The 16,641-nt window shown below is 39.8% G+C and overlaps 1 protein-coding gene across 2 annotated transcripts in view; it reads right to left on the bottom strand.

Moving 5' to 3' along the window:
• The window catches only part of DLG2 (discs large MAGUK scaffold protein 2), a 1,427,480-nt gene that overhangs the window by 866,946 nt on the left and 543,893 nt on the right, over positions 1–16,641 (bottom strand). For both annotated transcript variants that reach the window (XM_052662441.1, XM_052662442.1), the window contains one exon: positions 15,187–15,240. In XM_052662441.1, the coding sequence (XP_052518401.1) occupies positions 15,187–15,240 (54 nt within the window). The remainder of the gene's footprint in view (positions 1–15,186; positions 15,241–16,641) is intronic.

Genomic DNA, 16,641 nt, shown 5'->3' with positions numbered 1-16,641 from the left:
GTGATAATTTAATGGGATCTTAATATATGGACATGGAGGATAAGGCTTTCTAGGCTAATGGAACAAAGCCAAAAACAGCAGGGTGATAAGGAAGCATAGAAAAGGCTCAGGAAAAGCTCATGACTGATTTTTCGTAAGTAATCACTATTGCTTCTTGGCTTTATTTATTCAATATATATTTCAGAGTACCAACTACAAACGTAGGCACAGAACAAGAGGTACAGCAGTGAAAAAAAAGATATCTACAAATTCTCAAACACATGCAAAGATGAAACTACTGGACCACAGAAAGGTCTAAATTTCATATCAAGCAAACAAGGTCTTCTTAATCAGACTCAGCCTTACCCTTCCAGCCACATGCTACACTGCTGCTCTAAGCTTCAGCCACACAGAAGTCAGGACATATGAGTTTCCAGATGTATGATCTTTGCCCATTCTGTTTCCTCTCCCTAAAATGTATTTTCTTCACTTTGCCTAGATACCTCTTACTCTTCAGAGAGCCAGCTAAAATTCTACCTTTCGCTGACTTCCTCAAATGAGATGGCTCTTTATAGCCTATTCCCTTAAAGCAGTTTCCAAACATCTTGGTTCATTCATTTATTCAGCCAGCCAATCCAGCAAAAATATGCCAGTTTATAGAGGTACAATGGTGGGAAAGATGAAGTAAATTTTCCGTATGTGCTTGAGGTGTTTATATTCTAGGAAGAAGTATCAGTCATTAGAGAACAGTTATAAGGTGTGTGTATGTGCGCACATGCTTAGCCACTCAGTTATGTCTGAGTTATGAGGTAGCATGAGAAATTCGGGGGCTTCCCAGGTGGTGCTAGTGGTAAAGACCCCACCTACCAATTTAGAAGACCTAACAGACATGGGTTCCATCCCCGGGTTGGGAAGATCCCCATGCAGGGGGGCATAGCAACCCACTCCAGTATTCTTGTCGAGAGAATCCCATGGACAGAGGAGACTGGCAGGCTACAGCTCACAGGGCCACAAAGATTCGGATACAACTGAAGTGACTTAACACAAACACATGATAAATTCTATGAAGCGAAAGCAGAATCCGAAGTAGAAGCATCTATGCCTAACCTTAGTTTCTCTGAAAAAACATTATTTAAGGCTGAATTCTTTGGGATGTGTTAGAATGAACTACACTGTCACTATGCATTATCTGCTAGATTCCTTCCAACAGACCATGAGAGACCATGCTTTTTATTTTATTTTATTTTATTTTTATTTTTACTTTACAATACTGTATTGGTTTTGCCATACATTGACATGAATCCACCACGGGTGTACATGCGTTCCCAAACATGAACCCCCCTCCCACCTCCCACCCCATAACATCTCTCTGGGTCATCCCCGAGCACCAGCCCCAAGCATGCTGTATCCTGCATCAGACAAAGACTGGCGATTTGATTCTTACATGATAGTATACATGTTTCAGTGCCATTCTCCCAAATCATCCCACCCTCTCCCTCTCCCTCTGAGTCCAAAACTCCGTTATACACATCTGTGTCTTTTTTGCTGTCTTGCATACAGGGTCATCATTGCCATCTTTCTAAATTGCATATATATGTGTTAGCATACTGTATTGGTGTTTTTCTTTCTGGCTTACTTCACTCTGTATAATTGGCTCCAGTTTCATCCATCTCATCAGAACTGATTCAAATGTATTCTTTTTAATGGCTGAGTAATCCTCCATTGTGTATATGTACCACAGCTTTCTTATCCATTCGTCTGCTGATGGACATCTAGGTTGTTTCCATGTCCTAGCTATTATAAACAGTGCTGCGATGTACATTGGGGTACATGTGTCTCTTTCAATTCTGGTTTCCTCGGTGTGTATGCCCAGCAGTGGGATTGCTGGGTCATAAGGCAATGGCGAAAAATTGAAAGCATTTCCCCTAAAGTCAGGAACAAGACAAGGGTGCCCACTTTCACCACTACTATTCAACATAGTTCTGGAAGTTTTGGCCACAGCAATCAGAGCAGAAAAAGAAATAAAAGGAATCCAAATTGGAAAAGAAGAAGTAAAACTCTCACTGTTTGCAGATGACATGATCCTCTACATAGAAAACCCTGAAGACTCCATCAGAAAATTACTAGAGCTAATCAATGAATATAGTAAAGTTGCAGGATATAAAATCAACACACAGAAATCCCTTGCATTCCTATACACTAATAATGAGAAAGTAGAAAAAGAAATTAAGGAAACAATTCCACTCACCATTGCAATGAAAAGAATAAAATACTTAGGAATTTATCTACCTAGAGACCATGCTTTTTAAAAGCATCCTATATGATTAAAGAAACAACACAAGGACTAAATGCTGGCTCAAATTAATTCTAAGTGTGTCACACTGAACTGCAGTGAGTCGCTATTGCTTTATTTCATGCTTCTTGTATGCAGTATTTCCTCCCCTACCCTTCACTCCTTCTTCAGTCTACCATGAAGACTCTTCTCCAGGTGTCTGCTAGCATCTCTCAGATTTTAGGGCGCATAAGAATCACCTGGGATGCTTGTAAAAACATGTAGACTCCTTGGCCCTTACCTCAGAGATCCTGATTCTTTAGGTCCAAGGTGGGGCTGGAGATTGTGCAATTCTAGTAATCGGCCTGGGAAAATCTCAGGCTACCAGCTCAGAGACTGCCTTTTGAATAGCAATGTCATAGAGAAACTACACAAATTCTCCCCAGCACTTTCTATGTTGATCTTAACCTGCTCTGCCAGGCTGAGCTCCCTGGAGCAACAGTGGCTTATCTGCCTAGGTATGTGCGGCATGTACCTTCAGAGTGACTCACGTCCATCCTCACATGCTTCCCTTGGCCAACTGTCACTTTCTCTCCGTTTCCCACCTTAGGTCAGATATGACAAGCCCATGTGCAGGGAGTGAGTGGTATGTTGATGAACAGTTCTGAGTAGAGAGGCCAGCAAAGTGCCCTCTAAAAGGGAACCACAAGGAAAAAAGATTGAAGTCAATTTCTGAATGGATAAGTAGATCAGCTGTCTTCTACCTATTTCTTGATTTTTTTAAAAAAGGAATTATTCCAGTTTATATGGGAGTTTTACAATTTCATGGAAAGAAAATGACAGGAGAATCAGGGAACTTGTAAGAAAACTTTCAGTATTGCTTGCATTTACCTCCATGTTGTCATGTAAAAGAACCTTCAAATTTACAAACATTTAAGGGCCGTGAGGACAGGGACCATGTCTTCCATGTGAACATACCCCACAATTTCCTAGGAGAGCGATGATTATTCAGATGATTTAAAAATACTCAAGTCTAAGAAGATGGAAATGAAACCAACTCATAAAAGTTGGGAGAGTAATTATATCATTGATTTTATATATATACATATATGTATATATATATAAAACACCTAGAATAAAGTGTCCCTTCAATAAATATTAGTTTCTTCCTATTTCTTTCTTAATATCTAGAAGAGCTCTGTCCAATAGGACTTTCTGGAATGATGACTATATTCTATATCCACACTGTTGAATATGGTACTCACCATGTTGGCTACTGAGCACTTCAAATGTGGCTAGTAAGACTGAAGAACTTAATTTTAAATTTTATATTATGTTGATAAATTTAAATAACCACACGAGGCTTATAGCTACTGTCTTGGAGAGAACAGGTCTAGAAGCTTGGCCCCTAAATATGTCTCTATCCGTTGAACTGATTCTTTTTCCTATAGATACACTTCCTATGCATATGTTTAAGGTGAACAAGTGAAAAGGGCAGTTGCGCCAAGTGCAGATCAAAAGGTGTGGGGAAAGAACAAAGACAGCTGGATCCAAATAAAAAAAGGAAGTTTCTGCCACACTGACTAGCTTCTCAAACTTTACTATGCACAGCAATCACTGGAGTTCTTCTTGAAAACACAGATTTAATAAGTCTTCAGTGGGAACTTAAGATTCTGTGCTCATAAGCTTCAAGCTAATAATGATGCTGCCAGTCAATGGGTTTCATTTCAAACAGCAAAGATCTAGATGGAGGTAGGCCATGGACCTATCTAACTGCTATTGGCCCTACCACTGAACCAGCTATTTCTTGTCTCAGGAGCTCCAGGTTAAGTCAAAGGCATGCTTTGTTTTATCAAAGGGACCCCTCCAACCAGTCTTACAATGAACAATTATTAAGCATCTTCTATATCCTAGGAAGAATAATAATAACTTCTGAAAGGCACGTCAGTTCAGTTCAGTCCAGTCACTCAGTTGTGTCTGACTCTTTGCGACCCCATGAATCGCAGCACGCCAGGCCTCCCTGTCTATCAACAACTCCTGGAGTTCACTCACACTCACATCCATCGAGTCCGTGACGCCATCCAGCCATCTCATCCTCTGTTGTCCCCTTTTCCTCCTGCCCCCAATCCCTCCCACCACCAGAATCTTTTCCAGTGAGTCAACTCTTCGTATGAGGTGGCCAAAGTACTGGAGTTTCAGCTTTAGCATCATTCCCTCCAAAGAAATCCCAGGGCTGATCTCTTTCAGAATGGACTGGTTGGATCTCCTTGCAGTCCAAGGGACTCTCAAGAGTCTTCTCCAACACCACACTTCAAAAGCATCAATTCTTCAGCGCTCAGCCTTCTTCACAGTCCAACTCTCACATCCATATGTGACTACTGGAAAAACCATAGCCTTGACTAGATGGACCTTAGTTGGCAAAGTAATATCTCTGCTTTTCAATATGCTATCTAGGTTGGTCATAACTTTTCTTGCAAGGAGTAAGCGTCTTTTAATTTCATGGCTGCAATCACCATCTGCAGTGATTTTGGAGCCCCCAAAATAATGTCTGACACTGTTTCCACTGTATGCCATAATCTTCATTTTCTGAAATGTTGAGCTTTAAGCCAACTTTTTCACTCTCCTCTTCCACTTTCATCAAGAGGCTTTTCAGTTCCTCTTCACTTTCTGCCATAAGGGTGGTGTCATCTGCATATCTGAGGTTATTGATATTTCTCCCAGCAATCTTGATTCCAGCTTGTGCTTCTTCCAGTCCAGTGTTTCTCATGATGTACTCTGTGTAGAAGTTAAATAAGAAGGGTGACAATATACAGCCCTGACGTACTCCTTTTCCTATTTGGAACCAGTCTGTTGTTCTATGTCTAGTTCTAACTGTTGCTTCCTGACCTGCATACAGGTTTCTCAAGAGGCAGGTCAGGTGGTCTGGTATTCCCATCTCTTTCAGAATTTTCCACAGTTTATTGTGATGCACAGAGTCAAAGGCTTTGGCATAGTCAATAAGGCAGAAATAGATGTTTTTCTGGAACTCCCTTGCTTTTTCCACATTCCAGCGGATGTTAGCAAGGCACATATTATTATTCTAATTTAACAAATAATAAAAGAGTGGTTTTGATGGATAATTTGATTTAACCCAAACTTAAGCAAGTACTAACTAGCAGACAGAGGTGGGCTGAGAACCCAGTTGCTTCTGAATTCAAAGCCTAGTCTCTCTCATTAGATTCGTTACATAAAGTGTGATGCAAAGTATGATGCATAATTGAACATCAGCTTCACCTGGAAGCTTATTAGAAATGAAGACTCTCAGGCTCCATTTCCAAACCTACTAAATCAGTATCTGCTTTTTACGATCTCTAGAAGATTTTTACCTACATTAATGTTTGAGAAATACTACGATATTCCATCTTTTGCCTTTTAGAGCAAAATAACGAATGGAAAGGGACTGGCTGAGTGGAGCAGTTGAGAAATGGATTTAGATTGGCTAGACTGGATCGTGGACCAAATTTTGATAGCTTTGGGTCTACTGCTAAATTCCTATTGCCTGATGGGCATAGTTAAGCCAGTATGAAGCTGTTTTCTGGCAGATAAAGGTTTTTCATTTCTAGATAATACTACAAATCCAGCAGATACAAATATCAACAACACAGTTTTAACAGTGTTCATGGGAAAAACCACAAAAAGAAACAAACTTGTTTGCTGAAAACTAAATATACTAAATGGACTTCCCAGGTGGCTCAGTGGTAAAGAATCTGCCTGCCAATTCAGGAGATGTGGGTTTGATCCCTGTGTCGGGAAGATCCCCTAGAGAAGGAATTAGCAACCTACTCCAATATTCTTGCCTGCAAGAGGAGCCTGGTGGGTCGCAAGAGAGTCAAACCCAACTCAGAACATGCACCAAAATCACAAATTCTTCCAAACTATTTCACCACTAGAATGGTTCAAAGAAACAAACAATTCTGCTTTCTCTCCATTCATGGATAATTCTGAAAAACCATCCAATTAAAAGTGAATAGTAGCCTAAATCACAAGGGTCTATTATTGTACAAAGTGACTCAAATAAATTTACACCTAACTGGCCAGTTCTATGACTAAGCGCTTGGTCATCCCATCTCCACAACACAGCAACTTCCTCCTCAGAAGGCTCTTATTCTCGGTTTCCTGCCCCTGGGATCAATCAGAAATGCCATTTATTAACCTCGCTCAATAACACCTCCTAGTCTCCAGCCCATTCTTTGCCTCCCAACTGAACCTCACTGCTAATTTGATTGCTTCTCTATGTCCCTGAGTCCACGTTATCTTTTCTCTCATTCCCTTCTCTTCTCACCAACCTTCACTCACACTGCCAGCCTTTCTTTCATCTGTTTTATCCCCATTAAACTCCTCTATTGTCCTCCGCCCAAGAGTTATAGCTCTATCTGCACCCAGTGACCTTCCACATTTAAAGTGCTCTATAAAAATCTCACTGGGAATATTATAAGAATATTATGATGGTTTTTATATAGCTTTTATATAAATGATCTTCTTGGCAGTCAAATATCAATAGGATGGATGATACTACTAAGGACTCTCAACATTTTTGTAACCTCTTTCCTTCTCTCTCTCCCTCACTTTCCCAAAAGGGAAGACATAGTTCTGAAATTTCTGGAAGAAACTTCCTTGTCTCCAAGATTATTTCTATCTCTGGAAACAAAGTCTCAGACAACAAAGTGTCTCACAGGGAAGTAAAATCATCATACTGCCCATACTTCCTGGATGTTCCTTTTATTTTTCTATATTTTCCCTTAAACAACCTCAGTAATGTAGACAACCATTCCCTGTGTCAGTTGAATCAGGTCCCTTTGACATTTTAATCATTTATTCCTCCTAATAATTTTAAAGACCAAGATTCTTTCTTTTTAACTTTTTTTTTTTTTTACAATGGGTCATATATACATTCTTAGCCATTTTATTTAAAGTTTTGGTGAAATTAAACAAGAAGTTAGTTTCCTGTTCAGCAAATATTCACTCTTTCCTCCACTTTGAACCTGGCAATATGACTTGCTTTAGCCACTAGGGTGTTAGCGGATATGATGTGAGCAGAGGCTATATGTGGCTTGTGTCTTGGGCATGTCCTCTTTCATCACAGTGAAAATAACATACTTTGGGTAGTAATGTCCCACCCCCTGGGCCCCAGAATCAAATATGTGAAGCAGTAATACCCCAGCCAACCTGGCAATCTTCAGCCTGAAGCAGCTAGCTCAGCCAACCAGCAAACTCTTATGGAAGAAATAAATACTTACCGTTATACATCACTGGTTTCGTGGTTGCTGGTTACACACCAAAAATTGACTGTTACGTGGAGTAACAGTAAATGGTAGACCAAACTCGACCATTTTCTAGTTGAGCTAGAATAACTATATCTGTAAGATGAGAGGTTTGCATCCATTGAAATCCAAGTTACTTAACAAGATTCAAAACTCATGCTTTTTGAGTTTACCACTTCCCACGGTATATTTCCAGAAAACAGGTCTAAATATAACCACTATGAAATGAACACTAAAGAGCGAGGGATTGGGGGAAGGAGGGAATGGAGGGAAACAACATTCTAGAATCTCTCTAAATTTATTTTCCTAAAGCAGAAAGAAGGGTATTTGTTAGGATGGTGTTGATCTTAGAACTCAGGGACTCTGAGTTAAAGGAAGGGAAGAAGCATGGATATAGTCAGGAGAGGATGTTTCCATGCCAACCGGCTACAGAATACAGAGGGGAGAACATGCTACCTTTTCACCAAGTCAACCTCTGGGAGCTGGACTTACAGGTAACACACAGGCTCTACTCACTCTGAACCTCTAAAAACAGAGTATTTTTCATACCTGTCATGAGACAATATTCGGTATATAGTGTGTGATGTGCTCGGTCAGTCGTGCCTGACTATTTTTCAACCCCATGGACTGTAGCCCTCCAGGTTCTCCTGCCTATGGAATTCTCCAGGCAAGAATACTGGAGTGGGTTGCCAAGCCCTCCTTCAAGGGGATCTCCCCAACCCAGGAATCAAACCCATCTGTTACATCTTCCACATTGGCAGGTGGGTTGTTTACCACTGAACCACCTGGGGAGCCCTCAATATATAACGGGGAAGCATAACGTGATTGAATGAAACATGGAAACTACACAGTGCTGAAATGGGGATTTTCGCTTCTTGCTTTTCCCTCACTGATTTCAACTTTCATATAGGGGATTCCTGCTTATCTGTTCAGTTCAGTTCAGTTGCTCAGTCGTGTCCGACTCTTTGTGAAACCATGAATCGCAGCACGCCAGGCCTCCCTGTCCATCATCAACTCGTGGAGTTCACTCAGAATCACATCCATCAGGTCAGTGAGGCTATCCAGCCATCTCATCCTCGGTCGTCCCCTTCTCCTGCCCTCAATCCCTCCCAGCATCAGAGTCTTTTCCAATGAGTCAACTCTTCGCATGAGGTGGCCAAAGTACTGGAGTTTCAGCTTTAGCATCATTCCCTCCAAAGAAATCCCAGGGCTGGTCTCCTTCAGAATGGACTGGTTGGTTCTCCTTGCAGTCCAAGGGACTCTTAAAGAGTCTTCTCCAACACCACAGTTCAAAAGCATCAATTCTCTGGTGCTCAGCTTTCTTCACAGTCCAACTCTCACATCCATATGTGACTACTGGAAAAACCATAGCCTTGACTACACGGACCTTTGTTAGCAAAGTAGTATCTCTGCTTTTGAATATGCTATTTAGGTTGGTCATAACTTTCCTTCCAAGGAGTAAGCGTCTTTTAATTTCATGGCTGCAATCACCATCTGCAGTGATTTGGAGCCCCCCAAAAATAAAGTCTGACACTGTTTCCCCATCTATTTGCCATGAAGTGATGGGACCAGATGCCATGATCTTCGTTTTCTGAATGTTGAGCTTTAAGCCAACTTTTCCACTCCCCTCTTTCACTTTCATCAAGAGGCTTTTGAGTTCCTCTTCACTTTCTGCCATAAGGGTGGTATCATCTGCATATCTGAGGTTATTGATATTTCTCCTGGCAATCTTCATTCCAGCTTGTGCTTCTTCCAGCCCAGCATTTCTCATGATGTACTCTGCACAGAAGTTAAATAAGCAGGGTGAAAATATACAGCCTTGATGTACTCCTTTTTCAATTTGGAACCAGTCTGTTGTTCCATGTCCAGTTCTAACTGTTGCTTCCTGACCTGCATATAGGTTTCTCAAGAGGCAGGTCAGGTGGTCTGGTATTCCCATCTCTTTCAGAATTTTCCACAGTTTATTGTGATCCACACAGTCAAAGGCTGTGGCATAGTCAATAAAGCAGAAATAGATGTTTTTTTGGAACTCTCTTGGTTTTTTGATGATCCAGTGGATGTTGGCAATTTGATCTCTGGTTCTTCTGCCTTTTCTAAAACCAGCTTGAACATCTGGAAGTTCATGGTTCATGTATTGCTGAAGCCTGGCTTGGAGAATTTTGAGCGTTACTTTACTAGTGTGTGAGATGAGTGCAGTTGTGTGGTAGTTTGAGCATTCTTTGGCATTGCCTTTCTTTGGGATTGGAATGAAAACTGACCTTTTCCAGTCCTGTGGCCACTGCTGAGTTTTCCACATTTGCTGGCATATTGAGTGCAGCACTTTCACAGCATCAATTTTCAGGATTTGAAATGGTTCAAATGGAATTCCATCACCTCCACTAGCTTTGTTCGTAGTGATGCTTTCTAAGGCCCACTTGACTTCACATTCCAGGATGTCTGGCTCTAGATGAGTGATCACAGCATCGTGATTATCTTGGTCTTGAAGGTCTTTTTTGTACAGTTCTTCTGTGTATTCTTGCCACCTCTTAATATCTTCTGCTTCTGTTAGGTCCATACCATTTCTGTCCTTAATCAGCCCATCTTTGCATGAAATGTTCCCTTGGTATCTCTAATTTTCTTGAAGAGATATCTAGTCTTTCCCATTCTGTTGTTTTCCTCTATTTCTTTGCACTGATCGCTGAAGAAGGCTTTCTTATCTCTTCTTGCTATTCTTTGGAACTCTGCATTCAGATGGTTATATCTTTCCTTTTCTCCTTTGTCTGTACTATGCTTGTCTGTACTATGTCTCATTTAAGGTCCTAAACTGTCATGACCTCATACAACAATGATTTTATATGAGACATTCTTGCATAAGAACTTCAGTGACCCCTTCACCACTGGCTTCATTCATGTAAAACCACTTAGAGTTTTAATTTCCCTTAACTTTCTTTCCTTAAAAAAAAAAAATGCAGAAGTTCCTTTGAATATCTTTTGTAGCGTTACTAGACAGTTGCTTAAAACTTTTCTTTGACCACAAATTTCCTCCTATTGTTTGACTGCTATTTGCATGTATGCCAGGGAATCGTTTCTGCAAGAATTACATATTTCTAAAACCAAATTTTCTAACTGGCAAAATTAATACACTAACTTATAATGAAATTATTTTTGTGGAGGAGTTAGTTAAAATTTGTCATGTAGGTAATATTTTAAAGAAGGAAATATTCTTATGCAACATGACTGAAATGCTCTGGGGAACTCTGAAATTGTTTCTTCATTAAAAAGAACTGAAATTATGTGAACAACTAGAATGTGAGACAGAAAAGAGGAAAACAAAGCATAGAACACCAGGGAATGAGAAAGTAGACCTCAAAAGGAACAGTGATTTGTTCAAGGTCACTCAGTGAACGAGGAACAAAGAGGAGGGTTAGACCTATGTCAATCTCAATTTGTACTCAATCTGCCATTTTTCAATACACAATATATTTATAGTTGAGACTTGGGGAAAGATATTAATATTTAATGTTCTCTTGGAGTCTAGCATGTTACTTCATAAGTGTTTACTGAATAAAATAATAATAAACCCCCATTAACTGGAAGTTAACAAAGCATAATTTCACATACATAACCTAATTAAGATCCTCACCAACACCTCGGGGGTTGATATTGCAACTCCTATCTTATTGATCAATTTAGGTCCAGAAAGAGTAAATGAATAGCTCAACAACATATTGCCATGAGAACTTGGATAGTTTAGCCATATTTAGCAAACTTCCCTAAAGATCCTACTCTTAAGGAAGCTCAAAGAGGGTTTGGATTATGTACAAAAATGTTGAAGATAATTTTTCAAAATCCCTTTGAGAAATTCAAAATCAGATATTAAAATTGATATTTAGAGTATGCATCTTGTGATGACTTGGTCAGGTGGGATGGGAAGCGGGAGGGAGGCTCCAAAGGGAGAAGATATACCTATTTATTTATTTATATATCTACATATATATCAATAACTGTAGATATGCAGAGGATACCACCCTAATGACAGAAAGCAAAGAGGAATTAAAGAACCTCTTGATGAAGGTGAAAGAGGAAAGTAAAAAAGCTGGCTTAAAACTCAACATTCAAAGCACTAAGATCACGGCATCCAGTCCTATCCCTTCATGGCAAATAGATGGGGAAAAAAGTGCAAACAGTGACAGACTTCATTTTCTGGAATCCAAAATCACTGCTGATGGTGACTGCAACCATGAAATTAAAAGACACTTGCTCCTTGGAACAAAAGCTATGGCAAACCTACACAGTGTATTAAAAAGCAGAGACATCACTAAGCTGACGAAGGTCTGTATAATCAATGCTATGATTTTTCCAGCAGTCATGTATGGATGTGACAGTTGGATCATAAAAAAAGACTAAGTGCTGAAGAGTTGATGCTTTTGAACTGTGGTGCTGGAGGAGACTCCTGAGAGTCCCTTAGAGAGTATGGCAATCAAACCAGTCAATTCTAGAGGAAATCAACTCTGAATACTCATTGGAAGGACTGATGCTGAAGCTGAAGTTCCGATACTTTGGCCACCTGATGCAAAGAGCTGACTCACTGGAAAAGACCCTGATGCTTGGAAAGATTGAGGGCAGGAGGAGATGGGAGTGACACAGGATGAGATGATTGGATGGCATCATCAACTCAATGAACACAAGTTTAAGCAAACTCTGGGAGATAGTGAAGGACAGGAAAGCCTGTGTGCTGCAGTCCATGGGGTCGTGGAGTCGGACATGACTGAGCAACTGAACAACAACATAGAACCTAAAGGGATAAGGTGGGGAGGGAGGTAGGAGGGGGATTCAGGATGCGGGGCTACACTTGTATACCTATGGCCAATTCATGCTGATATATGGCAAAAAATTACAATATTGCAATTATCCTCCAGTTAAAATAAATATTAAAAGTACTCCTAACATGAAAAAAAAATCTAACAACAATACTATTGCATGGCAGAAAACAGCACACTAATGCAATTATCTTCCAATTAAGAAATACATTTTTAAAATATCAAAGAATTGATATTTAAGAGAACAAGAACACTTCAATTAATTTGTTATATTTGGCCAATTTTACTAGCTAATTAGTTGGGATACCAATCCAGCATGTCTGTTCAAAATTCTTAGATTCTTATTGGCAAATTATGTGTACATGAAGGCATCTGGAAGTGAGTCATGAGAACCTTAACGAAGGCTTTGCAATAACATGGGTCTACTGCAAGTAAGCAGTCCTACTTACAAAACCAACTCTCTGGGCTCCATGTCTACTTCTTCAAAGCATGCTCATCTGCTTTGGATGATGCCAATGGATATAGTAAAGAGATTTACTATAATAAAGCCATAGAATCCTTTTATATATGTATTATATATAATATATACAATAATACATACAATTGTGTGTGTGTGTGTGTGTGCACGTGTGCATCCCTCTCCCAAAGGTATTGAAGCTGCTATGACAAACTGTCTTCCACCAAAAACTGCATGTTGCCAAGGGCTAAGTGAGAAAACTTTGTTCTTAGGCGGAGAGGTAGAAAAGAAGGGAGGGAAGGTGGAAACAAGCTGTCACAAGATCAGAGTTAAGGAAGGCCTCACGCTCTACAGCTAGGACACCCAGGTTCCTTCTTGGCTCGGCTTCTTCCTATGCAATTTTGAGACAGTTACTTAATCTCTTTATTACTCAGTTTTCTCATCTGTAAAATGGAGAAATCAATAGTACCTGTCTCATAAGGTTGTTATGAGGATTTTTTTTGTTATGAGGATTAATTGAGTTAATCTTTGTTAAGCACTTATAATGTCAGGTATACAGTAATCCAGATATTTGTTGTAGTTTAGTCATTAAGTCATGTTCAACTCTTTTGTGACCCCATGGACTGTAGGCCACCAGGCACCCCCTGGGATTTTCCAGCAAGAATATTGGAGTGGGCTGTCATTGCCTTCTCCAGGGGATTTTCCTGACCCAGGGATTGAACCCACATCTCTTGGATTAGTAGACGGATTCCTAACCATTGAGCCACCAGTAAAGTCCAATCCAGATACAAATCTTTGATGAATAAAGGAAAGCAGAAAGAGTGACAGAGAGAATAGGAACATTATGTGTTTTTAATAATTGCTATGCTTCCTTCCAACAGAGTCCTTTACTTTTCACAACTGGGGCCACTTGATTCTTACCAGTAAGCTTCACCCCATTTCCAGCATGACCCCAAATGACTCTTGTTCAGAGAGATTTAAGAAGCCCTAGTTCAGTAGTTCAGGTGATTCAGCATTAAGTCAAGCTTGCTGTTATTCTCGTCCTGACCCTGTGTCCCAGTTTTAATCACTTGTCCCTGTAACCAAGTCTCGACCTTGTACTCCAGTTCTGGCTCCCCACTCCCCTGCGGCCCAGTCTGGCTTGCAGAATCTGCTCAGGACTTTCAGTTCCAAGGCAGGTGTCTCCCAAAGGGCAGCCTTTAGACTAGACATGCTTTGGTTGGTACACATAGAGTTTGGACTTCTGCTGAGAGTTAGTTGCCTGTAAAACTGTATTAAAAAATTCAAATTTCTGACTTCTCTTGAAAAATGGAGTGATCTGGGAACTCTTGATCCCATTTCCCTTTGGGACCCACCCAGTGGAGCCAAGTTGCTGCTGCATGCCCCCACCTTTGGAAAGTCATGGGCTTTCTATTCCCTACTCTCCCCCTGCTTCCTGATCCATCTGTTTCTGTGATTGGCTTGGTCCTTGTGGGCATTAGAGGTTAGGGTCTAAGACTGAGAACAGCTAGTACTTACCAAGCACTTTGTACTCACTTAATCAAAGACTAGGTTGTATTTGTCCTTGTCCATTATGCCTGCAGCCCTTCTCATTGCCTCAAACCTTTTGTCTGTAGGTATCTGAATCTGCCCCATCTTCCTAAATTACTCTGCTCTTCCGTATCAGTGAGGGCCGCTCCCGAAGCTCTGTTAGACCTCCATAAGTCAACCACTCACCCACATTGCGCTTTGCACCGCTTTCCAGTCACCCCCACCCAGCCAGACTCTCGTTGAGAATTTTGGCCATCATAAAGGTTATATTTCAGAATAAGAACCTGGGGCTTTACTGACCTGCCTGTTCCTATTATCTCATGCTCCATGTTTCTACAAAACCATACATCTTACTGTATATTATATATAGATAGATATAGGTAGACTTTCCCTTCACAAAGTTTTGCTCCAATTCTTATTAGCAGCTTAGCAAAATCCAACAAATATTTATTGATCATATATTATATCCAGATTACCCAGATTCTATCATAGAAATTGATTTGGGTATACCTTTACCAAGAAACCTGAAAAGTTTGTTTATCTTTTGACAGACAATTCAATCTCTTTTCAGTGAACACCTGAGAAACTAATATTATTTGATCATAATCAGCTTGTTTTTTTCTCATGATAGACCCTTGTGTTTTTCAAAACAATGGATGAAAGAGGAAAATATCAGCATGCCTAAGCTGTGAGTTAGCAAATTTCAAAAGAAAATGCACAAAACTCATTCTATACATCATTTCATGAGATTATCTGGATTGGTTGAAACTGAATATGTACTGTATTTTACATTCTGTTGATTAAGTTCTACCAGTTTTTAAAGATAGTCTTAATAAAAATGTTACTTACATAAGGAATCGTGTCCAAAGTGTCTGTGTTGACAATTATAGGAGCAGGGCTGGCCTAAAAAAGAGAAGTAGAAAAAATTTTAAATAACAAGTAGTCTATTCTGAGATAGGATCTGTTAACTTTTTTAACCAAGAGCTCAACAATATTTCTTGAGAACCTGCATAGGTACTATGTCAGGTGCTAGGGGGATAAATGAAATGACTCACAGTTCCCTTTACCCTCCTTCCTTCAAATATTTGTTTGCTACATTGACCACATAATAAAATGAAGTAAGCACAGAACTGAAAAGGGGAGGACATGAGGATTTGTGCAGTGTTTAAGAGGCAATGACTTCTAATAACTTTGGCAAGGAGTTAAACATTTCTTTATGAAATGGCTGTGCTAAAGGATTTTGATTTTTTCTCTATGGAAGCAAAATTAAACCTAACACTATAACTCTTTTCTTTAAACTGGCTTTTGTGAGAACATTATATACAATGCAAAATAGAAGCATTCCCTTTTTGACATTTTACATATATTCACCTATTCTGCATGCTGTGTCAATTTTTTTTCTTTATCATTTATGTACCTTTGAAAATCTGCTTTAGAAACCCTTAGGTAGAAAATTAAAAATTAGTCAAACATGGCAGAAAATCGTATTAGATATGCTAAAGTTCTTGAAAAAAAAAAAAAAACAAAACTACAAAATGCAGCCATTCCTTTTAAAGCTGAGTAGGAATCTGTATAAAACTGATGTAGGAGTGCTACAAACCAAGTCATTAGAAAATAAGAGATTGCAATCTATTTGCATCAGCCAATCTGACTTCATGAATATTGAGCAGATCTATTTTCTAGTTTCTAGACTTTTCACAGCAACTTTTCCTTCATCCCCCAAAGGATCTTTAATCTTCCCAAATTGCAGATTTCATTTAGATAGAGGAAATGGTCTCACCATGATTAATCGGGAGCTGTCCTATACGACACGGTAGTTTGCGCAAGTGCTCAACTTTGGGGACATTTCATTAACTGTGCCCTCTGGAGTTAACAAGAGTTAACAGCTTTCTAATGTCAATCTATGCCTATGGGATCCTAATCGAAAGACAAAACAAATGGAAATCCAGCAGATTTTATAGAACAGAGTTCCAAATTTTAACTAAAATCATTGGTCATTGAAAACACGACCCTGCTACACATGTCTACATAGTGGGTCAACTAACTATTCATGGTTTATTTGTTAAGTCCTAATAACAAGTACTTTGTGGAAAAACATAGGCTTTGGAGAAAGTTTCCACTGGAACCTACCCCAAAACTGTTAAGAAGCCTGTAGCTTAGGGAGATGAAGATGAGGTTTGGAGTCAGAAGACCTGGGCTCAGGTTTGGTTTAACAACTTCCTGATTATATGATTCGGGGGCTCAGCAACTTCTTGGTAATCTGATCTGGGGGCAAGCCCACTAACTCTCTTTGCCTCCTTTCCC

Source organism: Budorcas taxicolor, chromosome 25 (genome assembly GCF_023091745.1).
Source record: "Budorcas taxicolor isolate Tak-1 chromosome 25, Takin1.1, whole genome shotgun sequence".
Classification (NCBI taxonomy): Eukaryota; Metazoa; Chordata; class Mammalia; order Artiodactyla; family Bovidae; genus Budorcas; species Budorcas taxicolor.
The sequence above is the reverse complement of the archived record's forward strand: the minus strand, read 5'-3'. Positions and strand labels throughout refer to the sequence as shown.